The 26,873-nt window shown below is 44.5% G+C and overlaps 1 protein-coding gene across 2 annotated transcripts in view; it reads left to right on the forward strand.

The window, feature by feature from the left end:
- Positions 1-25,759, forward strand: part of LOC146809241 (zinc finger protein RFP-like) — a 255,257-nt gene extending 229,498 nt beyond the window's left edge. For both annotated transcript variants that reach the window (XM_085616066.1, XM_085616067.1), the window contains one exon: positions 25,182-25,759. In XM_085616066.1, the coding sequence (XP_085472192.1) occupies positions 25,182-25,315 (134 nt within the window). In that variant the 3' untranslated portion in view covers positions 25,316-25,759. The remainder of the gene's footprint in view (positions 1-25,181) is intronic.
- The last annotated feature ends 1,114 nt before the right edge of the window (positions 25,760-26,873 follow it).

A 26,873-nucleotide genomic window follows, 5' to 3' on the forward strand; every position in this document is an offset into this window, starting at 1 on the left:
AAAATTAGACATACAAAAGATAGGTAATTTAAACCCATCACAATTACAATTTCATAAATTTCAAAAAACATTACAACGTTAAGAATAGAATTAAACAATATGATAAAGACCTAGTACATGAAAACACCCGTTGAGAAGTTAAAAAACGAGAGCAAGATCAGGGTGCCTGCAGATATCTTGCTCTAATCACCCATGCCCACCCCAAGAATTTGGCTACGCCCACAACTACCACCTCAGAGGTATTGGTACGAAGCACCCATATAGCCTCAGCACTCCCTCTGATTTTAAGATGGCGGCAAATGGGTCTAATCCATTTGCTTCTTGGAGCATAATAGGTTGGACATGCAAATAGGAGATGGCCAACACTCTCCTTGTGACCAATGCACCAGGGGCAGAAATCACTCGCTCGGTTAGACCAGTTCTTGGTGAAGGATCTTAAGGGCAAAGACCCTACTCTGAACTGGTGGTAGGGCTTTTTGTCAAGTGTCTTAGTTATAACGTCCCAGTAATTCTCCAGGAAAGGGTCCAATTTATGGGACAAGAACCTTCCTGTTAAGCTAGTACGATCTGAGGCGTTAACTAATGTTTGGCGAACAAAAGCCCAGTAGAGTGCTTTAAATTCCTGTTTTGAAGGAAAGGTGGTTGAACCCGGGGAAACCCACAGCTGATTAAGACCCATGTCATCCAAGATCAATTTCACTTCACGAAGCCAGGGTATGCTACTAGACCCCCAAATAGATCTTACTTCCTCAAGTTCCCTAGCAAAGAGGCTTAAGTCTGGGGAAGTCCAGATACGTCTCCACAGGGCTACTAGCCTGTATCGAGCCATTTCATTGATTGGGTTGCAGCCCATATCCAGACATAGTGGTTTGATTGGAGCTGATTGGGGGAGTCCTACCAGTTTCCGCAAGAATTTATTTTGAACTTTCACCAGGGTTGATAGGTCCATATGCCCCCAGAGGTCTGCCCCGTACAGTATCGCGGAGCTTACCTTGGTGGCATAGATCTTAAGTGCGGGTTTGACACGTTTAGTTGAGGACCTTTTTTGCTCCTGCAGAAGACAACCAGTAAGGCGAGCAAATTTTAGGTGTAATATGTCAACCTGTGGTTTCCAGCGGAGACGGTAGTCCAAGGTTACTCCTAAATAGGTCATAACCTTAACTTGTTCCAAACCGACTCCATTCATGCTCACTGAGCTCTTAATAGGGCGACTTTTAGTTAGGACCATAAATTTAGTTTTTCTCACATTGATTTTTAAATCGTTGACATTACAAAACTCCTCAAATCGGGTTAATGCAATTTGCAGACCACTACGAGTCTTTGAGAGAAGTAAGGTGTCATCGGCAAAAATGAGCATAGGGAACTTGGTCCCGCCCAAAGAGGGTGCATCAGTGGGGGTCTTAGCAAAGAACTTGACCACCTGGTCAATGAACAACAAAAAGAGTGCAGGTGCCAGAACGCAACCCTGGCGAACGCCACGTGTTACGGGGAAGCAACCCGTCACCTGCCCTTGGCCTCCCCACCTCACCCTAGCAAAATTTCCCTCGTGTAATCTTACAATCATGTCCAATATTTCTAACGGCAGTCCCAAATTTCTAAGAACGGTCCAGAGTTTAGCCCTTGGCACAAGATCGAAGGCCGATTTCAGATCTATAAAGGCTGCGTAGATGGACCCGCCGCCCAACAGCACCACCTTCCAGTAGATCAGACAAAATCTGAAGACCTGGTCAATGGTGCTGGTACCTGATCTGAAACCGGCCTGTAGGGGGGACAGGATACCCTCCAACTCCATCCACCCCTGAACTCTGGCAAGGACCATCCTTGCAATGACCTTTTGAAGTGAATCAATTAAACTTATGGGACGGTAGTTTCCCGGGACTGAACGGTCCCCTTTTTTAAAAATGGGGAGAATCTCCGCCCCCTTCCAGGACACGGGGATCCGGGCCCCCTTGGCAATAGCATTCGCTACCGCAGTTATATAAGGAACCCAGAGTTGGGGATTTATTTTGAATAAATCAGCCGGGATGGAGTCCATCCCTGGCGCCTTCCCCCTTTGGACCAGGCGGAGCGCAGACTCAGTTTCCAGTGGCGTGAAGTTTAACTATTGGTTGGGAGCAAGGGTAATTTCCTGCTTGGTCGGCTCCATGTCGATTTCTAAATCAGGATCCATGAACTGACCAGAATAGAAATCAACCCATGCTTCTGCAGACACATGATTAACTGGAGTTTGGGAATCGGGGTTTGTGCCCCACTTAACAATTTCCCAGAACTTAATCTGGTTGCCAGAAGGACAGGCATCCAATAGGTCAGACCAATGTAGGTCATCCCACTCCTTTTTTGCTTCCCACTGAATTTTTTTTATACATTAAACGTGCCTCTTTTATATCGCTGGAAATCCTAGATTTCACTGCTTTGACTAAACGACTATGTGCCTCCCTGCAGTTTTTATTGTACCATTTCTCACGGGATCCATATGCCTTTACTTTGCCTTGTGTGGGTGGAAGGGTTAAGAGGGCCTTAAGATTAGCAAAGCACCGTTCGTGAAGATCACAAATCTGATCACTAACATCCATGGTGGGGGCGAGAATCGAAATATCACTCAAAGTCGACGAGACTACCTTCATTATGCTATCTAAAAGGGTTGGATCCTCCACCACCCTGGACCATCTGAGCCTTCTCCTATCGTTTGTCAAGATAGCATCACCTGTTAGATGAACAGCAGTTATAGACCTGCCGGATCCACCTGGGAGTCTCATGCTTAATGACAAAGGGCTGTGGTCACTTTCAGGACGGGACACAACTTCCATATCATCCAAGAGTGACCAATATTCCATTTTTAACAAGATGTAATCTATTCTACTTTTCCTCACCCCATTGTCAAAAGTGGGTTTGCCATCCTTATCAGAGGCCGTACGACCATTGGTTGCCCTCAAACCCCAATCCAGACACAACCCCAACCAGTGTAAAGCTGCCTCAGAGCCTCTTTTAATATTATTCGAAGACAGCATCGGGATATTCCAGACAGAGTCCTCCTCAAACCCCAGGTCCTCCTCCGCATTATAAAGAGGCTCAAAGGTGCAGTTGAGGTCCTCTGCTAGGACAAGAAGCTTGTCTCTCCCTATCCCTTCGGGGTAACAGTCTAACATATCTAGGATACTAGGACAGCGCCCTCCAGGTTGACCACGTGCATAGATGTCAATGACTACAATGTCCGGGCAGTTATCCTTACTTAATCTAATTCCCAAGAGGTCCGGGTTATCCAGAACAATTTCCATTGGTCGATAGCCAATGGACTGTTTAACCCAGATCACTAACCCCCCTGATGCTCGACCTTTATTGCCCCTTATTGCTGGTTTAACAAAATGTAGGAACCCGGCCCTATGAATTGGAACAGGGGCCCAGCTCTCTTGAAACAGCAGGATATCAAAAGTATCAATAAAGTCCAGCCAGTCCTCTGAAGCCATACACCCCTTCAGCCCTGCTACATTCCATGATGCTAATTTGAGTGTCACGACCTGACTGGGTGTTGTTGTGCTATGCATGCTACAATGATCCACTCCCAAAGATGAGACTATATTAAATTAGGACCCCTCCACCATGTTGTCATCTTGATGATGATATGCAGAGTCCGCCACCTTCTCCTTCTCCATGGTGACACCCCCCTGAATCGATACATCGGTACAGACTCTGTCAGCCCCACCCACTTGGTTACCAGAACACTCCCGCTGCCAGCTACCGGGTGAAGTCAATCGATACACTCCAGGCCAGAGAGGGGTTCGTAGCGATTAGACAATAAAGGGTACTGCGGGATGTAAGGTGTTCTATCCGCAAGATATCTCCTAACAGGTCTTCTAGGGAAGGTGTGACTAGAGGGGAACTCGCAGGATCGTTTGGGATAGAAATACCCAAGGCCCAGGGTCTGCACATCGCCCAACCTCCCAAACCTTGCTTCCCTACGCAAGAAATCTACCACCCAGGGATCCTTAAAGGATATAATGATGCAGTCCCCCTCTAGGTCCTTGGTACAGTGGCCCACCCATTCAACTCTTCTCACAAACAATATTTCAGTCGAGGAGGAGGGGGGAAGAGGGCGGTTTTTATTTAGCCAGAATACAACTTTGTTTCTGAGGTCCCCATGTGATTCATTTGAACCCTCCTTAAGTGGGGCAACACCTGTTAGAACTATCGTGTATGGGGTGGCTTCTGAAGGTAGGTCTGTAGGGGGGTGCCCGTTTATTTGCTTTCACAAGGGGAATAGGGGGGTTAATGGATCTGCTCCCCTTTGCTCCATTACTTATTTTGGGCTGTGATGATGTACTCGGAACACCACTCACATTATCTTGTACCCGAGTAGCCACAGGAGGTGTAGGGATGTTCGGCTGGCATTGTTGGTTAAATTTAAAAGAAGCCTTCTTTGGCACCTGTAGCAAAGTGGCTGGTACAGGCGTACAATCATTAATTCCAGAGCTCCCCCCTGCCACTGAGCCCTTGTTTTTGTTAAGATCAGGCTTAGTGGATACTGGTCTAGCAGATGCTGAGGATGGAAGCTTACCTATGATTACATTTCTCTGACCTTTGGAATTATTCGAAGAACTAGGATTCCCCAAGGCATTTTGAGGGTTAACTATCTTTTTTAAAAAGCCAGTATTGGTGTTTACAAGAGTCTCCAGTGCGTCCAATTTTAAGGTCATCAAATGTGTTCTTTCAAGTACGGGAAGTAAAAGAGTTTTAAACAAAGCTTCCATTTTGGATAGCAGGCTATCATCACTATTATAACAGGTAGGACATGGGTCCGAGGACCCAAAGGGGATATGGGGAGGGCACAGGGGATCATTTAAAACCAAGACAGGGTGTGAGGTGGGGATGACTTTGGGGATTATGATGGTGGGATGAGCTGGGGCATTGGGTCTTTGGATCTTAGTAACACCCCCCCTCTGGTGGCCCTTGCATCTTTTCCTTTTACGGGGTACATTTCTCAGAGAGTCCTCATCCATGGTTGAGTCCGACTGAGATTGACTGGCCAGGAGTACACTACCCTCATCCCCACTATCTTGTGTGTCGTCAGGGTTTGAATCACTCTCTGAAGGAGTCAAAGATAGACCTTCCCCCTCCACCTCACGGTGCACATCCACCGCGGCTTCGACCAAGTGGTTGCTCGTACTCGAGGCCAGTGCATCAGGGCTGGGTATTGTGGCCAATTTTCCTAAGGAAGAGCGTTTCCCGCTAACCAGATCTAATGAAAGCCGTTTTTCGACCATAGCTATCTCTTTTTCAAGTATACCTGTAGCCCTGGTGATAAAGGCGTCTAAGGGGCCAGAGACTACCCCCTTGGTAGTCTGCAGCTGTACAGTGCGTTCCTTTCCAGAACGTAAAGGCATGGTTACAACAACAGGGTGATGTTGACACAACGATATAACCAAAAGAATATAAAAGAACAGGGGGGGTGGTCCAACCCAACCGCGACCGACCACGGACGGCCACAGACGGTCCCGCCCTTGTCCTGGGCTTCTCCTGGGACGCTCCCGCGCAGCGGAAGCAAGCGCAACCAAAATAAGGGGTATGTGACGCACAGGGGGCGGGGTTGGCAGGGAGAGCGGGCCAGGTGGTGCTAGTTGGCCAGGCAGGGACTCCTGGGAAATGGAGTCCCTGCAGAAAACGCTCGCAGCCCTGCAACAATGCCCCAGCACTCCTCACACGTCGCTGCCCCTACACAAGGCCCCCACCAACTGCTCGTACGATGCGGGACCCGCGAAGCGGGTCCGGCGAGCAGTGTTCAGCAACTAGCAACAACCCAGCACGGGATTCCAGGGAGTGAAGGTCCGTGAATCAGAAAGTCCTTCCGGCAAAGGGTCCCACTGACCGCGCCCTGGGCCAATTCCTTAGCGCCCCATTTGTAATCCATTTACTGCCGCTTTATGTGGCCACTCCCTCAAGGCTGATGTCACCACTCACCCGCCTCCTCGCTTGTGCCTCGAGGGCGAGAAAAAGCCCTCGCCCAGATTTGCACATGCGGAGCAGAAAGACTCTTCGAGACGACGAGCACAAAAAAAAGATTTCAGTGCCTCATGGGGGAGCACCAAGCAGTGTGAGCACTTCTTAAAACTGCTCCATGGTGAGTTGAGTTCATTCTCTCCCTTTAGTTTTCCCCCCTGATGCTGGTAGGTGGGCAACGCCCCCTACGCCCCTTAATACCAGCCGCCACTGGGTGTACCTGAAGCTGAAGTAAGTGACACTATAAAATAACAAGTGCTTTACGTCACAGTTTAGTTGAGTTGCACAGACAGTTTGTTTAGTTTACTTACTAGAACTAGCATGGGAGGGTTCTCCATTCTGGTTGAGTAAACTTAAAGCTGACTTTGGACATTCTTATTTGTAGGGTAGTTAGATGATTCTGTGACTGAGTTCTGTCATTGGATGATAAAGTTCTCTTGTAGATTTTGGTGTTGTCTGCTGATTGGTCATTGCTGCTAAGACTATATGGATATTTGGTTGCAAAGAGTTTAATCTATATATTGTAGATTGTAGGCTATTCAACATAGTATTGTGGACATGGAATGCTCCTTTGAACCAGTTTTGTTCTGTACTTCAAGTATGGTTCAAACCATTAAAGATGGACCCATTAAAGCCTGTGATTCATCATTTAGAACTGAACAGGGCTTAAACATCAACAGAAGTGTAAGGCACATTGAAGATGATTACAAAGGATTCCCTTTGTCATTTAAAGGTCGAAATTAACCATGTGGATGGTTCTTGTTTTCATTTCTGACCAGCGGCGGCTCCTCCGCAATCGCACAGGTGCGTTGCCCCTCTGGCTCCGATCCAGCAGCTGAAAAATAAAATATTTTATCAGTCATATTATTTTTCAGATTCAGGCCAAGCCAGTGTGTGCAGAGAAGGGCAGGGCCGGGCCATGGGTGGGGGAGGAGGAGGGAGACGTGCACTTTTAAATGCGCATGTCAGTTTGGCTGGCTGCCCAATGACGGCCAAGTTGACATGCCCACTAAGATTTCTCCAACCCAGCTGTATTGCACAGCCAAGTTTAAGAAACGGCATAGATTCCCTGCGACTGAGTCCAGCCTGCTCAGGCCAACCCCACACTTCTCTTATGCTTGACAGCAGTGCAGGGATTGAATGGGGAGTCCATGATTTATGGCCCAGGGGGTGCTGGGACCAGGCACTGGAAGCAGAGGAGCGTGAGGTGGCCGTCAGCACGCAGTACTTTTTTTTCTCATTTTTTAGTAAACCCCCTCGCCCCCCTCCACACGCCGCACCACTTTTTACCAGTGTCGGCTGCCACTGTTTAGAACCGTTTTCCTGTTGCATACAGTTGGAAAGCGGTCTTTCAGTAAAAAAACAATAATATAAGCATTAAATATTGCATCCAAAGTTGAATTAATGCATAAAATATACTATAGAAAATAATTAATTTAGCTCAAATTCATGACAACTATACCAAATTAAACCTCAGTATTTAAACATTTACCAATTTTCAATTTATCTAGCATACTATTGAATTATAAAGTGCATAGCCCATTGCAAAGTTTTAGAAAGTGTCTTCCCTCCACCCTCTTGGCATACAAATATTGTTTGATGTAAACTATTTAACTTCTCAAGCCTCACTCAATATTTGGGTGGTTCAGGCGATCTCCAATAAGTCGTGATCACAAAAGCACACAGCATAGCCTGTTGCCTGCGACGACCAGTGAATTCTGTATCAAGGGATTGAACGGTTTGCCTTTGGTCAAACTTGGAACATGAAAACTATCTATGTAAAATGACTGATAATGGTATAAACCAACGAGGCGTCAAATTGCTAAAACATGTTTTGATAGAATCAGTCGAGTACCCCTTCCAGGATATTAGGAACCACAGGTTTCTCCCCCGGTACTTTGAATCCACCACACGTCGTACCTCATATTCCTGACCGACATCCGTGGTTATTGCAGGTGGAGGCGTTCGCACTCCTCCCTTTGCTGGTTTTAGCAGACTACAGTGGAACACTGGGTGTATACGTAAGGAGCCCGGAAGCCTTAGCTTATAAGCTACCGGATTCACCTGTTTCATCACACTATAAGGGCCGATGTATCGTGGATGAAAAACACCCCGTAGCTTAAACCGGAAATTCCTGGTGGACAACCACACCCTGTCCCCTTTTTTGTACTGTGGGCCCTCCAGTCTATGCTTATCCGCCCAGTTTTTATATCGGATCTTGGCCTTCACCAAATGTTTCTGTACTCTTAAGTGTCCTTGGCGCAACTCTCTCATGTGATCTTGGATCGAAGGATGGTTGATGACCCGGCCGGGCATGACAAACGGCAAAATCCTCGCATCATATCCAAAATTGGCCCTGAAGGGCGACATCCCAATGGAGCTGTGTGAGGCGTTATTATATGCCAACTCTGCCACCCATAGCATGTCCACCCACGATTCATGAGCATTTTCTGCATAACATCTTAAGTACTTTTTTAAAGTTTGGTTTAACCTTTCGGTTTGTCCATCCGATTGAGGGTGGAAACTGGAGGACAACGCTGAGTCAATTTGCAGAGCCTTACACCACCCTTTCCAGAAACGTGCCACAAATTGAGGGCCTCTGTCAGACACGATAACCTGCGGTATGCCATGGAGCTTCACTATGTTTTTTAACAACAGTTGTGATGTCTGTCCAGCGGTAGGCAGTGTCTTGCAAGGGATAAAGTGGCCCATCTTGGTGAGACTGTCGATCACCACTAGTATGGCCGTATACCCTTGGTCCACCGTGAGGCCTGTGATAAAATCCAGGCTGATGTTCTGCCAGGGCGCACCGGGGGTAGGTAAGGGAACCAGTTTGCCTCTACTTGTGGAGGTGTCTGTCTTCCCCCTTGCGCAATCTTCACACCTCGACACCCACTTCTTTACGTCCTGGACTAATGATTTCCACCAAAAATATCTTTGCACCAACATCGTGGTCTTTAGAATGCCCGGATGCCCTGCCAAAGGAGAGTCGTGGCACCACTCAAAAGCCCTCTTTTGAAGTGCCTGTGTGGGTAGGAACAATTTCTTGTTTATGAACGGCAGTCCCTCCTGGATCTTGCGTTCCGGGCCTTTGTCTGCCCAACGGCTCCAAGCCTCCTGACTCCTGTTTGCTCTTATGCCTTCCAGATACTCTTCCGCTTGTATGGCACAAATGACCTTGTACGGGGGTATAATAGACTCTTTTATATCCGACTCTGTTCCTCCCACCGCCATTACTCGGGACAATGCGTCTGCCTTTCTGTTGTCTGCCCCAGGACGGAAGGTGATGATGAAATTATACTCTTCAAAGAAAAGCATCCACCTCATTTGTCTAGGTGACAGACGCCGAGCCGTTCGCAGTTGTAGATTCCGATGATCGGAATAAACAGTTACCGGAAACCTAGCCCCCAATAGATATGGGCGCCATTCCTGGAAAGCCTTTTTGATCGAGAGGAGTTCTTTTTCAGCAATATTATAATTCCTCTCAGCAGGCAACATCTTTTGTGAAAGGTAGGCCACCGGGTGAAGCTGCCCTATGTCTTTGTCCCTTTGTGAAAGGATTGCCCCTATCGCTTCGTTAGACGCATCCGCCTCGACTATGAATGGGACATCTAATTGTGGGTGTCTCAAGACCGGTGCAGATGTAAAGGCCTCTTTGAGATATTCAAAGGCTTGATTGGCTTCGGTGGTCCAGGCGAATACTACTCCCTTTCTAAGCAACCGGGTAATCGGAATGGTCCTTTGTGAAAACCCTTGTATAAATCTCCGATAATAGTTCGAGAACCCCAGGAAGCACTGTACCTCCCTCACGTTTTGGGGAACCGGCCAATCCTGTACAGCCTGCACCTTTCGTTCTGACATACTCATACCATCCGGACGGAGTACACTCCCAAAAATTCCACTTTTTTCACCCCAAACTCGCACTTGCTTAGTTTGCAAAAAAGGCTGTGCTTTCTCAGCTCCTGTAACACCTGTGACACATGTTCCTGATGACTGTCGACCTTCTCTGAATAAATCAATATGTCGTCTATATATACGACCACTGTTCTGTCCACGAAATCTTTAAGGACATCATTCAAAAAGTACTGGAATGCCGCCGGGGCGTTACACAACCCGAACGGCATTACCAGATACTCAAACAGACCATAGCGAGTTTTAAACGCCGTCTTCCACTCATCCCCTTTACGTATGCGCACCAAATGATACGCCCCTCAGAGATCCAACCTCGTGTAAATTTTTGCTTCCCTAACTTGATCCAAAAGAACCGGTATGAGTGGTAGAGGATACCGATTCCGTACTGTATTCTTGTTTAGCATGCGATAGTCGCAGCACGCCCTCAAATTACCCGTGGCCCCTGAATCCAACATAGCGGTGATCTGAAAGGTTTGTACTCTGGTTTCTAACCACATGATCAATTCCAAATGTCTTTCTGTCTTACCCTGTGGTTGAGTGTCCAGGGATGGAATCGTCCACCTGGGGACCTCTACTACCTCTGAGGATCCACCCTCCTTTACGGGAACTTCTACTCCCGCCACCGTAGCTATAGCCATTTTGTTCCGGTAATTGCCCCCGGGCTTTTTGGGCCTAGCTGGACATTCCCTGACATAGTGCCCCTTCTTTCCGCAGTACATACACAAGCCTTGTGTTCGTCTGCTCTCTCTTTCAGTTCTTGACAATTGAGCACGGACCGCTCCCACTTCCATGGGCTGCGCAACTGTCTCACTTACCGTGGCCTCCTTTCTGCTTCTCTCTACCCTAAACCGATCCCCACCTCTGTCGGTAATTCGACCGTCCAACCGCAATGCCAGACTAATGAGAGCCTCACAGGTCCTGGGCTGAGGATCAATTCGAGCTATTACATCTTTTAACTCGTTACATAATCCCTGATAGAAAAGAGACATTCTCTTCTCTTCTGGCCACGCCGCTTCCACTACCAATCTATTGAATGTGGTTAAGTATGTTACTAATTCCGTTCTCCCTTGTTTTAACTCCAAGAGCTCCCTGTCAGCACTAAAAGTGGTAGTTCTCCTGTCAAACACCCCCTCTAAAGCGGCTCGAAACTCGTCCCAATCTGATAATACTGGATCATTATGGCGTACTAAAGGCACCGCCCAATTGGCTGCATCTCCAGCCAAGTAGGAGATAGCAAACGCCACCCTAGAATGGTTAGTAGGGAATGAGGAAGGCCTACATGAGAGGTGCATCAAAATCTGAGTTAAGAACACCTGTATCTTATGTGGGTCACCTAAGTATCGCTCAGGATTAGCTAGAGGAATGGGTGGAGATACATTAACCTGAAAGGGATGCCCACTTGCTCCCACATCAAAAGGGTTCCGTGACAACCTATCTACTTTATTACGTAAGTCCGCTGTTTCGGCCCTAGAGGCCGCCAACTCCCGCTTTACTGCGGCTAGTGCAGCTAAGACCTCTTCCATACTGCGTCTTACTCACCCCCCGAACCGGGAGGAGCCTCAATACATGGGTGCGTAATTCTGTTAGAATCAGTCCCTGTTCCGATACTCCTCAGGATTCGGGCGACGCTATATGGGGTCCACCTCTCGACGTCACCAACTTCCTGCACTAAAGGCACGGAAGACTGGAGCCATCAAGCGAGGGAAGGGAAGGATGGGAACAGCGGGGATTAGAACCTGCAAAGAAAGAATTAACATGCAACAAAAAACAGAAGTATACTGCCAATACAGTTTACTACTCTCGATAATTCTCGCTACTAATTCAACAGTTCTTGCATTGACTACCTTATGTCATAATCACATGCTCACACTCCATCGTATGCTCCAACACACACCCTGGTGCATGCTGACCACAAAACCCATAGTAGCCCCTGATTCTTTGGGCACTTAAGAAACCATATATATTCGATGTACAATAACAGAGAACCAGACGTTTCTTTCACGGGTAATTTAGGTGTAAGGAATTCGGGGCTATGTGAATTGTATCCTCCTTTACATCCTGAACCTACCACTAGGGCATTCCATATATCCTGGAACCTTAATTGTTTGTTATGCTGTTCCAGTGTAAGAACGTCTGGATAGACGCTTTACGTGTCCTGGCCGCAATAGTATATTCCTATACTCCTCAAAATGAATCCTAGTTAGCAATAATATGAAAGAATCGTTCTTAACTAAGTAAAGTACTATGACGGTTACTTCACCGCTCAACTGTTGACCCCCACACCAGTGAAGGAATATCCAGACCTTTCACGAAGATAAATTTGTTTGTGACGCTGTCTTTTTTCGAGCTACTATAATACAAGGTACAGAGCACTCTTCTCTGAGCGCGCAACAATCGCCACCACCTATACTTGCAGTTTGTGGTAACTCCAGAATATGCCTTTCTCCTACACGCTGCCTTCACATGTACTCGTACTCCTGATGACACCCTTTCCTTCTTCGGTGTCGAAAGAAAACGATAATAAAGGCCTCTGGTCCTTCCTCGTGCGGCCAGCAATCTCTCCGGTATCTCTCCGGTAACTGCCCCCTCTCTGTGAATTTGCGGTCTCTGCCACCTGTGACGCCAATGCCGATACTCCGGCCGTTGTGAAACTTGGATGCGGGAAATCCACTGCAACAAGGTCCCGCTCCTCGAGACTTCGGATTCGTTAATTACGCACAACGTCGTGCGCGCGTTCAGGGCGTTTTAAGCCCGTGGCTCCTCCCACTCACGCACATTGCATTCTGGGAATTGTAGTCATGGCAGGCGCTCCGAGCCCAGATCCTGACATGTTTATTGGGCCATCTATGCAGCATGATGACTACCTCTGTGAGAGCACAACAATTAGATGGATTGATAAGCCCTGAAGAAGTTCCTAAAGAACGAAACACAATGGCTCCAATGTAATTGATTTTATGTGAAGGATAAGATAAAGGATTAAATATATTACTGTAATTTGGACCATTCCTGATTTTTTTCCATATTATATAGGGCCAGATGTACGACCCGTTTTTTGCATGCTCAAATGGGTGTGCGAACCCGTTTGCGCATGCAAAAACATATTGGGCCATGTACATAGCCCATTTAGCGAGTCACAATTTCTTTCCAACTCGCTCAATATGTTTTGCGACTTGCTATTTGGAAGGGGAGTACCCTTCTGAATTGCGAGTCTCAAAAGACTCGCAATTACCACCTACTTCAAGTAGGTGGTAATGCATTGGCAAAGGGGAAGGGGTCCCCAGGGGACCCCTTCCTCTTTGCAAATGCATGCAAAATAATTATTCTGAGGGCAGGCAGGGGTCCAGGGACCACTGCCTGCCCTTAAAAAATTAAACGAAAAAGCTTTTTTTTCCTTCAAAGAAAATGGGCTGCATTAAAAAAAAAGCTGCTTTTTTATAAAGAAGTCCCAGACATGGTGGTCTACTGAGCCCACCAGGACACCATCCCTGGGAAGCCTGGCATTCCCAATGGGCTCGCAAATTGCGAGAGGCTCAATAATAATAATGAGCCTCGCAATTTGCGACCCCATTGAGAATCGAAAAAGTGTATACACACTGATGTACATTTCATTTAGCGACTCGCAATGTATCACAAATTGCAAGGCACTCAATGAAAGGGTCGTACATCTGGCCCATAATCTTGGACAGTGATCAGTATCACGTAGTCAAAAGAGATTCAAATATTTACCCCAAAGACGATTCCCATAAGATCATATTGGGAGGAAGGTAACACCTGGGTTTTGCCAAACAGCTGAATTGCTTCTGAAACTTGGCTCTGAAATCATGTTATCCATGCTCAAACTGAGCTGCTGCCTTGACAAGCACATTCAAGTTTCACCCAGTTCCTGTTGATTTAACTGAGAGCTGTCAATGCCTTCCCAAAGTATCTGTCTACCTTTTTTTGATGGATGCTACCTTGTTCCCTTTTTTTTTTTTACTACAGGGTAAAGATTTCCAGCAGGCCCCCCCGGGATTGTGCTTGCCAGTAGGAACTGCACTCCCTGTAACTAATTTAGATGTAGATGACGTTGCCCCCAGCATGCTGGCAAGACTGACATTCTCCCTCTCATCAAGATGCCCGAGGTGTGTAATTTAGCAGTTTCTGTTTCCTTATTGTTAGATTTGGGGGTCTCTAGTTGGCACAGGTATGCACTTGAGACAAATAGGGACCCTCGCCTCTAGTCAGGGTAAAGGGGTACACTCCTAAAATAACCCCTGCTCATCCCCTTGGTAGCTTGGCACGAGCAGACAGGCTTATCTCAGAGACAGTGTGTAAAGCATTTGTGAACACATACAGTAATCAAGTGACAACACTACAGATGGACACCACACAGGTTTTATATCAAAAATAAGTATTCTTTATATAGATTTACCACAAGACCATAAACGACAAAAATACACAATACTGTTACTTTAGATGGTAGAATTGAGCTTAGTTCTCTTAAGTTCTTAAATGCAACACTTTAAGTAAATGTACTTTTTGGATGCGACATGCAGGACAATGAAAGTGTTGCAACGATGTTGATGCGTTGAAGATTTTGGTGCAAAGAAATAAAGACGTGAAGATCTTCCAGATGCGGCACGCTTCTCCGATGTTGTGAGAAGGCTCGATTCGATGCGTCAGCTGCAGCGGCAACACTTTACGCGATGCGACGACAACAGCTCCGACGGCGGCACCCTTCTCCTTGAGTCGCGCTTCCAGCTCCTTGCGACACGCAGTCCCTCAGAAGGCCCAAAGACAGCAGCAGGCACTTCCAAAGAACTCTGGGGAGCTGGGGGTTGAGGTCTGTTGTTCCTGAGACTTCATCAGAAGGCAAGCTCTTTTCCAAGCCCTTGGAGATCCTTCACAAGTTGAGCAAAAGTACACACAAAGTTCCTTTCTCCTCTCTTTGGCAGTAGGCAACCCCTGCAGGACAATCCCCCAGTTTCAGGGATAGTCTCTCCTCAGTTTCTTCTTGGTTCCTCTCCTCAGCAGAGTTTCTTCTTGTTTCCCAAAGTGATCTAAATTCTAGGGGTCAGGGTCCCAATACTTATACCTAAAATCCTTTGTCCTCTGAAGGCAGAGGGGCCTTTGCCTTGTTCAAACCGGTTCTGGTCTGTCTTGGAGCACTTTGTTTACCTGACTCCTCCTTTCTTTTCAGAGTGCAGGGCAGAGACATCAGACGTACCACAGGAGGTGGAGCCAGCATTGTGGAGGGAAGGCACAGCCCTATTCAGGTCCCAGGTGCAACTCCTCCCACCCATCTAGATGCAGATCTCTCTATTCACCACTGGGACACCTCACACTGTCTCCTGGAATTCCCCAGCCCTGTCACTCAGACTCCAGACAGGGAATACACAGCCTAGCAGAGGCAGGTTTGAATGGTTAGACAAGAAAATACCTACTTTCTAAAAGTGGTATTTTCAAACACAGAATGTTAAAACCAACTTCACTAAAAGATATATGTTATCATTCTGAGTTCAGGCATACTAAATTTGAATTTCTCCATGTTCCCTGAGTCAGTTAAGATTATAAGATGTAATACCCAAACTGCCCATTCTGGCCTATGGAGAACAGGTAGCCTTGCAATAGTGAAAAACGAAAATGGCTGTAATTCACTATTAGAACATGCCACACACACCAGGGCATGTCCTACCTTATCCTTACAATGCACCCTGCCCTTGGGCCTACCATAGGGGTGTCTGATATGAAGAAAAGGGAAGGTTTAGGGACTGGCAAGTGGGTGCACTTGCCCAGTCATCATGACAGTACCAGACTGCACGCAGGCTCTGCAATGGCAGACCTTAGACACACTTTTACAGGCTGCTTCTGTGGGTGGCACAACCAGTGCTGCAAGCCCACCAGCAGCATTTGGATTTATAAGCCCTGGGCACTCCCGGTGCACTGTACTAGGGTCTGATAGGTAAACCAAACCAACCAATCATGTAATCACTAATTCGTACAATAATTTACAATAGGGAGAGCATATCACTTTAGCACTGATCAGCAGTGGTAAAGTGCCCAGAGTCATAAAACAGCCAACAACAGGTCAGAAAAAATATAGGAGGAAGGCAAAAGGTTCAGGGATGACCCTGCAAAAAGGGCCAAGTCCAACACTTACGTTGGCCACCTCTTTCCTGCTGCCTTCGAAGGTTGGTGTTGAAGGTCTTCCCAAAACTAGATCTGCCACTGCCTCCAAGCCTGATATAGATAAATAAGTGCCAGCCTTATCATATCCATTGCTATCTCCTTGCCAATTGCTGCCATTGCAGGAGATGAGGCATTAGAGTCAGGATTAATTTCTTTACTGATTCAGTAACAGCCGAAGCCCTTTCGAACTCATTGTTTGCATCTATCTCCATCCATAGGTCTTGAGACGCAAGAATGTTTTCATTTTGGTAAGGTGCCAAGAGTGCCTTTGGTTGCAAAAGTGTTGCCTTGGGATTTTTACCTTTCATAGTGCAGCTATGCCCTTCATCAGATTGATGTTTAGCCCAGTTTAATGGAGATTCCAGAAAGGGAATTAATGTGTGCCCCAGCAAAGTACAATCACCAGTAACAGTTTGAAAGTTACTTTTCGTAGCCGCTCGAGGCTGTTACACAATCTAACCTCACCCTTGTCTTTCTCCCAGCTCCCTGGAAGGTTGATCTCCACTGTTTCCTCCGGGCAGGTTGGGCCTTTCAGACACTCTTTGGCATGGAGCTCCACGACCACTGTAGAGTGAGAAAACATTGCTTCCTTCAGGGAATAATTTACTGCAGGTTTGACTTCAAGCCATCACGAGAGAAAATCCGTCTGAATCAAAATAGCATATCCTTAGTTTAAATTTCAAGGCACAGGAATTCAGGAGCTGAATATGGGGCAGAAGAACAGTGAACATTTTACGGCAGTCATGTTGGGCTATGGGGGAGTCGTCACAGACTGCCAGTGGCATAGCTACTTCTTTTGCCGCTGGTGGCGGTCAAGGCGTTTGTTGTCTAGCGACAGCCGCAGGTGAGAGCAGGGGGTTTGAGGTGGTGACAGTCCCTGTGTCTGCAGCACCATGACTGCCACGCCACAGGTAACAGTGGGAGGTTTGTTCTTGAGTCCAGGGTATGTGTTCCCTTACTTGAATTCTAGAAGCCATTGCACATTTTTTACCTAACTGTGTAATAAACATGTTTTTGCTTGAATGTTTGTCCCGTGATGGTGCTCCTGTTCGGTGGGATCAGACTGCTTCTGCCACAGCTGTTGCACTCAACGATAGAGGACGGTCTCCCGTGGGCTCAGCAGTGAATACATCTAATTCAGTTTATCTGTTCTGCCTCCTGTTTTCATCCATACCAGTCACTTAACATTTGGTGACTATTTTGCTGCATCTCACCAATTTTGTGCTCTTTATCCTGGATTTTCATCGGACCTCCTGGAGCCTTTCTGATCCACCGCCTCCCTGGATTGCCATTGGATTGCCTCCACTGTCCTTTTTAGGGATTGCGCCCTGCGTTGCACTGCGCAGCAGTGCTCACGCAGGCGAGAGCCCTTTTGTCCGGGGTTTGAAAAACGGACCCTGGAATCGCACATGCTTGTGCGTGTGCTTTTCCTATTGGGTTCCGCTATTGGGCTTTGCATGCGTGTTTTTTGTAACAGAGCATGCAATAGGCCAAAGGCAGGTGCATTGCTCCGCCCATGGCCTATTGGGGTCTGTTACGCGCACCAAAGCCCATATGTTTCAATTATCATGCCCAGACACGGGCGCGATAATTGAAAACATATGGCTCGCAGTGGCGCGCACGCGCGCACCATTTGTTTTCAATGCCAGCAATTCAGCAATGCAACTCAATTTTCGTGGGCAAAAATAAAGCAAATAGAGCAGATTCAAGCATTACTGAAATACCCTAATTGAAATGCTTGGATAAGGTGACCAGGACGGGAAAAATGTGTATTTACTTGTTGCCATTAATAGGAGCATTCAACAAAGCATATCGATTGCGTGCCCAAAACTGAAGCCTAGAAGTCGCGAACGGAAACTACAATAGGTACTGACTATGAGCGTAAAGAAGAAATTAATGCAACGGATTGCATGACTCTAACATGTCTGCCATTGTGCTACCTACCTATGTGCATATAATTTGTAATTGATAGCGTGTACCAGCGGGTAAAACCAGCAAGCACAGGGAGAACCTAGGTTGGGGCCATGTGAGGCTGCACCTGTAGAACAAAGCATCTACAGTTTTATTAATGAACAACCACAGACTACAGAAAGCCGATTTTTGTCCGTCCTGAATATGGCCGCTGCAGAGGACATGGCTCCTCCTACATTGGCAGGCGTCCTAAAGGAACCGTGGGCTGGTTTCGTTATTCTGTTCTGTCTTCCTCTTTGGAGGCCGTCCGTGTGTCTTCAATTAATTGTGAAGGACCTCGGTTCTGTGTGTTTCCTCTGCTGCGGACGGTACACCAGGATGCTGATGATGGCTTCGGTGACCGGATTGAGAAGCCGGTTTGGTTTCTGTGTGAGCAGGACAGTAGCTTCCTCTGACACAGCAGGTATGGCGTGTGTTAGAGAGGTCCAGGGCTTTGTTGATGTACAGGTCTGCAGAGCAACGGTGTGTGCTGAGTCCATGCAATGTATTTTTTTTAGGTCTGTTTATAGACTTTAGTTGATTTTATTCGCCCCTTGTTCTGAATTATTCAAAAGTGTAATATTAGTAAAGAGAAAGTGGGACATGCAACAACTAGTATAGATACAGTGGGGGATGAATCAGCCCACTTCTGCCATTAGTTTTCATGGTTTGTCTTTCGTTGTAAGGTTCGGACCGTAATAAATTTGGTTCAGGCAATTCCACTTGTCATACATGCCAACTTTACTAGTCATACACTGCCAATTACAATTTTTGGGTCATATCTATATACCTCTTGGTTACAGAGTATTAGGCCGTTTTCTCCAAAATGATAAACTAGAGTCCTGTATCGGGTTTCCAGAAGAATAAGGGATTTGATTCTTTTGAAAAACATGTTTTTGAGGGAAGGACTTGATCTCTGAATCTAAAAAACCCATTAAGTGCCTCTGGGCAGTGTCGATGTTTCATTCGTACAATTTACGGATTCTCATACTGGCATAGTTTCGTTGAATGACCCGAGCACCACTAAAGGCAAAAAGCTGAATTTGCATTTTCATGTTGGCTGTGTACTCCCCGGGGTTGGCTGACTCATTTATTTTAAGGCTGAGCTCTTTATGTCAGAAGTAACGTGGAGGGTGGAGGATAGTTGGTTGCGATTTATTAAGTGTGGAAGAAAATGGTTCATTTTTTATTAACGTTGGCCATTTTTTATCTTGAATTTGTTAATGACAAAAAAGTAAAGCATATTTCTATATTTTGCCGTTCTTACTGTCATTGTTGCGTCCTAGTTTGTGTCTGTAAACTGAATTAAACTAGTGTATCATGCCATCACAACAAACAATGGATCACTTATTGACCTTATGTTTACAATGCAATAGGTCTCGCATTTTCAAAACTTTGACCTATTGGTATTGTAAATGACAATATCTTTTATTATTGCAGGTTTTTTAAACATAAATCAAAGGCTTTGTCATTTACAATGGCAATCGCTCAAAATCACGCAAATGCGAGACCTATTGCATTTCAAATGCTTGTTTATTCTAATCTTTGTATCCTTTGCTGTGTTTTTTGTTTTCTTTACTTACTGCATCTTGGAGTTTGTGTTTGCAGCGTGCTCCTGCTCTCGCACAAGCTCAAATGCGACTTTGTTGTATGCACACCTGCCTTATTTGACTGAGGCTTTCTGTTTAAACAGAGTGACATCATCATGTTTACTCATGGTTAGCAGCCATCTTGGTTTGGTCACTTTAAACCACAGCTTAATCATTTTCACTTGTTTTGGAAAAAGATTTACCCTTCTGTCACGAATCACATTTTAACGACCTCCTTTCATTTGAAATTAACAAGCTTTGCATCGCACTCTGGCAACTTGAAAATACTGGTAGGATTTTGTGACTTTCTCGATTTCCATGGCTAATTCTCACCAAACAGTACACTTACCTTATTTCTTCCCGATGGCTGGCAAACCTAAAACACCTTGGAGAATCTGGTTCCGTTCATTTTAAACTTTTGTTGTGGCCATTGATGCGGAGAACTATTTTCCTAGAAGGAAACTGGCCCTTTCATCTAATTATTTTGGTTCATAAGGGCAACAAATATTTGATAATCTTCCAGTTTTTATTACACCTGCTGGAGATGGAGATAGTTGGAATGTTTATACAGAGACTGTACAAAGAGTCAACAAAAAGTACATAGAACAACCTAGTGTTATACTGGAAAGATTTAATTTTACGAAAAGGAAAAAAGGAGCCAGAGGAATCAGTTGAAGAATATATTTCTGCTTTGAGAAATTTAGCAGCAAACTAACTTTGAGGCTTCTCTTGATATCTACATCAATCTGTTTGTTTATAGCTGCAAGTCAAAGAAAATACAATAATGCATCCTAAATTGCAGAGACCCATCCCTTTGTGAAGTTATTGACATGGCAAAAAGCAGGGAAAGGGCGATAAATTCATCTAAATTAATTTCGTATGACAAGTCTGCTTCTTTTATTAACTCAATTTATGATGACGACTTTACTTAATGCAGTATCGCTGAAAAACCAAGGTTTTAAGCCATTTCATAAAAACCCTCCACTATGTGTTACAGATGAGGCTCGTGCACACATCTAGATAACAGCCCCACTTTGGTTGGGTAAAAAGTGTGTTAAATGTCACAAAAATTGTAATTTTCAATCACCATGTAAGGGTAAAAGCATCATTCAAGTCAGCACTGTTCAAACTTGTGACAGTAATGATAAAGTTGATCTTATTCATGATAATGCTTTACAAGAGGATTTTCAAAAGCTGATATTAACTATTTATCCAATTGACTATGAGCTTCATGAGCAAATCATCAAAAGTCCATTTTGTCAAGTTACTTTAGACAACCTTGATATTGACATGATAGCTTATTCTTGAGCTCCTTTAACTATTATCTCTGACCAACTTTACTGAAAATATTGTTTGACTAATGTGAATCTTCACAAATCTGACATCATTCCCAAGGCTTATGGAGGCAAGGATATTGATATGTTACGAATATTTTTGGGAAAAGGTGTCTTATTTGGAAAGATTTTTTACACTAAGGTATATGTGGCCATTAAAGTCTGATTGGCAAGATTTAGCCAAAATGGGTCTTCAACTAGTGCCTGGTTCCGATAACCCAGTTCAAGTGAATGATGTGCCGGTAGCCCTGATCTCCAACTTTGAAGACAATTTTAGCAACATATCCACAGGTGTTTAGTGACAAAATTGATAAAATCACTAAGTATTAACACTTAGTGCTATACCTGTGGCTCATAAAGCCAGACACATTCCTTTAAGTGTGAGAAGTGATCTTAATAAAAACTGTAAGACAAATTGGTGTGTGAAGGTATCATTCAAAATACTGACTGTTCTGAATGGATCAGCCTAGTTGTCATAGTCCACAAAAGGAATGGGGGCATTCGTTTGTGTTCAGACTTGTGCACATTAAACAAAAACATCCTAGTCTATTGCCATCAGCTACCTAAAATCCAGGACTTGTTAGCTTGCATTTCTGGTTCTAATTATTTTTCCCTTCTAGATCTTTGATCAGCTTACTATCAAAATCCACTCACACCTGAAACCACAGACCTCTTAACTTTTGTGTCTCCATTTGGTGCATATAGGTTTTTAAGACTGCCTTTTGGTCTAGCATCTGCATTAGCATATTCCAGAGATTCATGGGTCAATTGCTTGAATCAAATTCTGGAGTACAAGAGAGTCATGACAATGTGTTAATTTTTTCTAAGACAAAATCAGAACATCTATCCATTTGGTAGAAAGTTTTAAATGATTTTAATAAATTTGGTGTTAAACTAGGTTTAGATAAATGCAAATTTGTCAAAGAGAACCTTGAATATTTAGATCATACTATGTCTTCTTCTGGCATAAAAACAAAATTGTTTTTAACAAAGGCAAGTGCAGAGGTACCCATTCCTAAAGACAAAGATTCTTTGAAATCCTTCTTGGGCATTACTAAATAATATTCTAGGTTCATTCACGGTTATGCCCAGGTTGTGCAGCCATTGTGCTCAATACTCAAAAAAGGCAATGCTTTTACTTGGCTTGAAGAGGCAGATCTTGCATTTCAAGAAATTAAACGTTTGATTAAGAGTGCCCCTGTGTTATCGTCTTTTACCCCTAGTCAGAAATGTTTCTTAACTAGTGATGCCAGTCAAGGTGGTCTACAGACTGTACTGTCTCAATGGGTATCTGGCAAAGAAAACACTATTGGTTTTTCTTCCCGATCTCTCAATAATGCTGAAAATCACTACAGTATAATTGAGAGAGAAGCCCTGGCCTGTACATGGGTAGTAGAAAAATATAAAACTTTTCTTTGGGGTACTAAGTTTGACATTCTTACAAATCACAAACCTTTACGCCACCTTTTTAATGGCAATGGTATGGGGAAAGCTTCAGCTAGATTGGTTTGCATTTTGTCCCACCTTCATCAATATAACTTTGTAATCAAATACATTGCTGGTGGTCGTAACGTTAGGGCAGATTGCCTTTCAAGACTACATTTACTATATACATTGGCTAATGAAATTCAAGATAAGATTGAATGCGTAGTAGCTACTATTGAGGGTGTTGGTAAGCTTCAAGGGCGTTTTCTCCCTCTTGGATTTGAAGGATGCCTGTGATAAAGATGAAACGCTTCAAACTGCCAAGCATATGGTTACAAATGGCTGGCCTGAAAAAAGATCTCTTCCAGCACCATTGAAATGGTTTGTTCAGGTTTCAAGTGAGTTATTTATAGTTGATGATATACTTTTATTATCTAATCTTTTTGTTCCACCTGTTGCTTTGCGAAATTAACATATTAATGCAGCTCATGATGGACACATAGGTATTGGAGCAACTTGCAGAAAACTCAAAGAATATTTTTGGTGGCCTGCCATGGACAGGGAGGTTACCAGGCTCATCAATAATTGTCAAGTTTGTCTACTCTCTGACAAACATTGGAAGACTGTTAAAACACCTTTGCATGTGGTTCCCATTCTGGAGAAACCCTGGTCCAAGATAGCCTTGGATTTTACAGGGGCCTTTGATCTGTTGCCCAATAGCATGAAATACATCATGGTTTTAACTGATTACTACTCCAAATGGGTAGAGTTTGAGTTCACCTCTTCTTTTAGTACTTTTTCTGTGGTAACATTTTTATCTAGAGTTTTTAACTCTGAAGGTAGTCCTAAGGAGTTAGTCACAGTCAATAATACTCTTTTTGCTTCTAACAAAATGAAGGAATTTCTTGCCTCACATCAAATCAAGCATCTGAGAGTTGCATTGTATTTTCCTTCGTCAAATGGCCTTGTAGAAAGGATGAATAGGTTTTTGAAGGAAGGAATACATTTGGCCTTGGCCTGCAATGAGGTTGTGGAAGATTTTTTACGCAAGAAAATCGGAGCATTTCTAACCACCCCAAATTCTACCACTGTAGTCTCGCCTTTTCTCCTACTAAGGAAGAGAGATCCCAGAGGAAAGGCCTTTCCAGATTGGTTAAAAGAATTGAACAATAAAAATATTATATGTGTGTCTTACCATGATAAGAAAAAAATTTAAAAATTCAGTCATATCACAGCAAAATCTGCAGAAAAGATATTTTGATTTGAGATTTATAGAGCTCAACAATCACCTGAGGGCATTAAGGTGCTGAAGACTATCAGTCCCTGCTTAGGGATTAACCAGAGATTAACTGTGTTTTAAGAGCCTTCCTGAATAACAGGAGAATAGGAATGGCTCTTAAGGTCAAAGGAAGAGAATTCTTGCAGCCACAGAGAAAGCTCTATTGCCCGACTTCTTTTTTTGGTTCTTGTTACCGCAAGTCGCAGTTGGAGAGATGAGTATAGTGGTCTACCAGGGGAGTGCCAGCAGAACATGGATTTTAATCTTGTAGGACTCTAAACATTAAGTGGGACAGCAAGATTTTTCAATTGGTGATTGGGCTTTGGTGAAAAAACCCATGAGAGATAAGAAGGATGTTTCAAAATACTCACTTCCAATTCAGGTGGTCAAGGTTTCCAAAGGTTTTTTGTTTTTGGATAAAAAGGGGTGGTGGAACAGAAGAGCAACTGTCAAGCTCACTAATGAACAAGCAAACAAAATGTTCGCTTCGATCAGTTCTGAGTGGATTCCGATGACGCCCTCCATCTATTGGATGATGTAATTCCCAATGGTGAGAGTGTTGTTCTTGAGTCCACTTTAAATTCGCCATGCAGGAATGCTAATATTTTAACCCTCTGGAACAACATGTTGATCTTAATAGTCATCAAAATGATATGATGACTAGGGATCAAGACGATGTTGTACCAGCCGAAGAAATGGTCAGAACATCACGCAATTGTTCCTTACCTACCAAGTTTAGAGATTTTTATGTTGATTAATTTCTTTGTGTAAACAGGGAGAAGATGTAATGTTCTTGATTCCACGGTATGTGTTCCTTTGCATGTTGTGTTCTAGAAGATATTGCACATGCGTTTCCTAACTGTGTAATAAACATGTTTATTCTTGAATGTCGGTCCCGTGGCGGTGCTCCTGTTCGTTGGGATTCGACTGCTTCTGCCACGGCAGTTGCACTCGTATCATCAACGAAGGAGGACACACCCCCATGGGCTCAGCAGCGGTGAATACATCTATTTCAGTTCATCTGTTCTGCCTCCTTTTTCATCCATAGCAGTCACTTTACACCCCACCTACACCACTGCAGGCAGCAAAGACGTGCGTTGTCATCCCTCACTCTGCCATGTGAATGGCCCTGTATTAACTGAAGGTTTTGTTCAAATTAGCAATAGCTGTTTTCGCAGAATTTACCTTGCAGTTTCATTTAAGAAACATTCTTGCCTAGAATCTGCATTGGGACACAAAATAATTTTTTTGGGAATGGATAAATAATCCATCAGCACTGAGATCCGCAACCATAATTTTTTTTTTATTAAAAAAACTGGGTCACGATCCATGACAAAATAGCAGCTGACCTCCGCCAGCAATTCTCATTGTACAGTTAACTGGCTACAAAGTAACTTGGGGAAGGCAAGAATGTTAATGTGGTTCACAAATTGTCATTTTGTTTTTGTCTTTTTGAAGTTTGTATATATTTGTGGTGTTCTTTGAAGAATGGTGTATCAGAGCATCAGAGTAATTTGTTTGTTTCCTTTACAGCTGATGAGGACGAAATTTCTTTATGTGAGGGCGATATTATTACACAGATGACAGCGGTCGATGAAGGCTGGTGGTACGGAATGCGCAACGAGACATTCGGGATGTTCCCGTCTAATTATGTTGAACTTCTGTAACAATTGCAAATGAGAGACGCGCTTGAGAACCTGATGATCTCACTTCCTTTGTAATGAATTCCTTGGAACTATAATGAATTGCAAATATTATCTAGTATTCTGGAGAGATCCACTGACATTTTTTCAATATGGTAATGTGACGTTTTTATTTGATGTTAACTAATGTGTGTAATGCCCGATTGGCGTCTCCCTCCACACGCGGTCTATATCATCTCTCTTGGCCTCCATCTTCCCCGTTCCTTCTCCAGAACCTTAAAACCAAACGGCATGGTTATTGAAAATTGTTTTATCCATGCTACAGCTTGTTGCTCTGGTGTCATGTACAACTCCATTGCTATGTAAGACCCTGCGCCACACCTCTATTATCTGTAAAGCACATACATACCTTTAATGAAAAATGCACTTGACAAGTCTGTGAAATAAATGCGTAAGCTAAACTTGAAACATCCCACTTTCCACCAATCCATCCACAGTGCTACACAACCACAGGTCCCACATAAGCACATGGAAAATCCTCAGAAGTAACCCATCAAATTCAATAAAAACTCAAAGAGCAACACCAGGAGCACCAAATAAATATGAATTAAGGGTGAAAACCTTCTTTGCGCACAATTTGACACGGAGTAGAGAGCACATCAAACTTAGAAATGTGCATTTTTCTTGTGTAAATTCCACCAAACGAATGAATGTGAAAAGCCATGTTTTCAACCTTTAGTTCAACAGGGAAATGGAGCCCACAGCTGTCCACATAGAGCAGCTCAAGAGGGAGCTGCTCTATGTGGACAGCCCCAGATAAGAGGAGGCCGGTACGCAACTCTTGGCACAGCGAATCCTGGGAATCCTGGCGCGGAGGCTGTTGGCTGATCGCAAGTTCCTAGTGATGACGTAAAGGCTGATTCTTCCTCTTGCGTAGCCAGCACCTGTGGGAAAGAGTGCGTGGCAGAGTAGGACCAGTGCTTTACAAATGATCCTGTTCCTTACTGGAAGTCAGTGAAGTGCACAAAGGTAGAGGGACACATGCATTCTCGAAGGTAATGACCCAGAATGTGAGCTGCTGTGTTCTGGAATTTATTCATCAGGTAGTCCCAGATACAGGGCCTTCACATAATCCAACCCCGATGTTTTGAGTATGTGGACTAAGAACTTCATAGCAGCAAATGAGAGGAAGTGCAAGAACTTCTTCTGAATGCACAGCAGACCAAAGCAAGTGCCTACCACAACATTAATGTGTGATTATAAACATAGACAGTTGTCAAATTTAACACCCAGTTTCTTAACTATTAAACCCTGAGAGGTTGGGGGGGGGGGGGGGGGGAGCGCATCTTCAGGTCAGAAGATCCATCATGTTTTCAGGGGATTTTGACCAAAGAACAGAATTTTGGACTTATCTGTGTTGCACTTTAGTTGATTGGTGGTCATTCAATGAAATACAGCTGTGAGGCAAGATTTAATAGATTCGCCTGCGATCTCTTCTCCCTTTTCATAGGAAAACAGCAGCTGTGTGTGTCATCAGCGTATAAGATCACTTTTGCGCCCAAGGCTTCCGCCAGCAGGGCTA

This window comes from Triturus cristatus, chromosome 7, assembly GCF_964204655.1.
Source record: "Triturus cristatus chromosome 7, aTriCri1.1, whole genome shotgun sequence".
Lineage (NCBI taxonomy): Eukaryota > Metazoa > Chordata > Amphibia > Caudata > Salamandridae > Triturus > Triturus cristatus.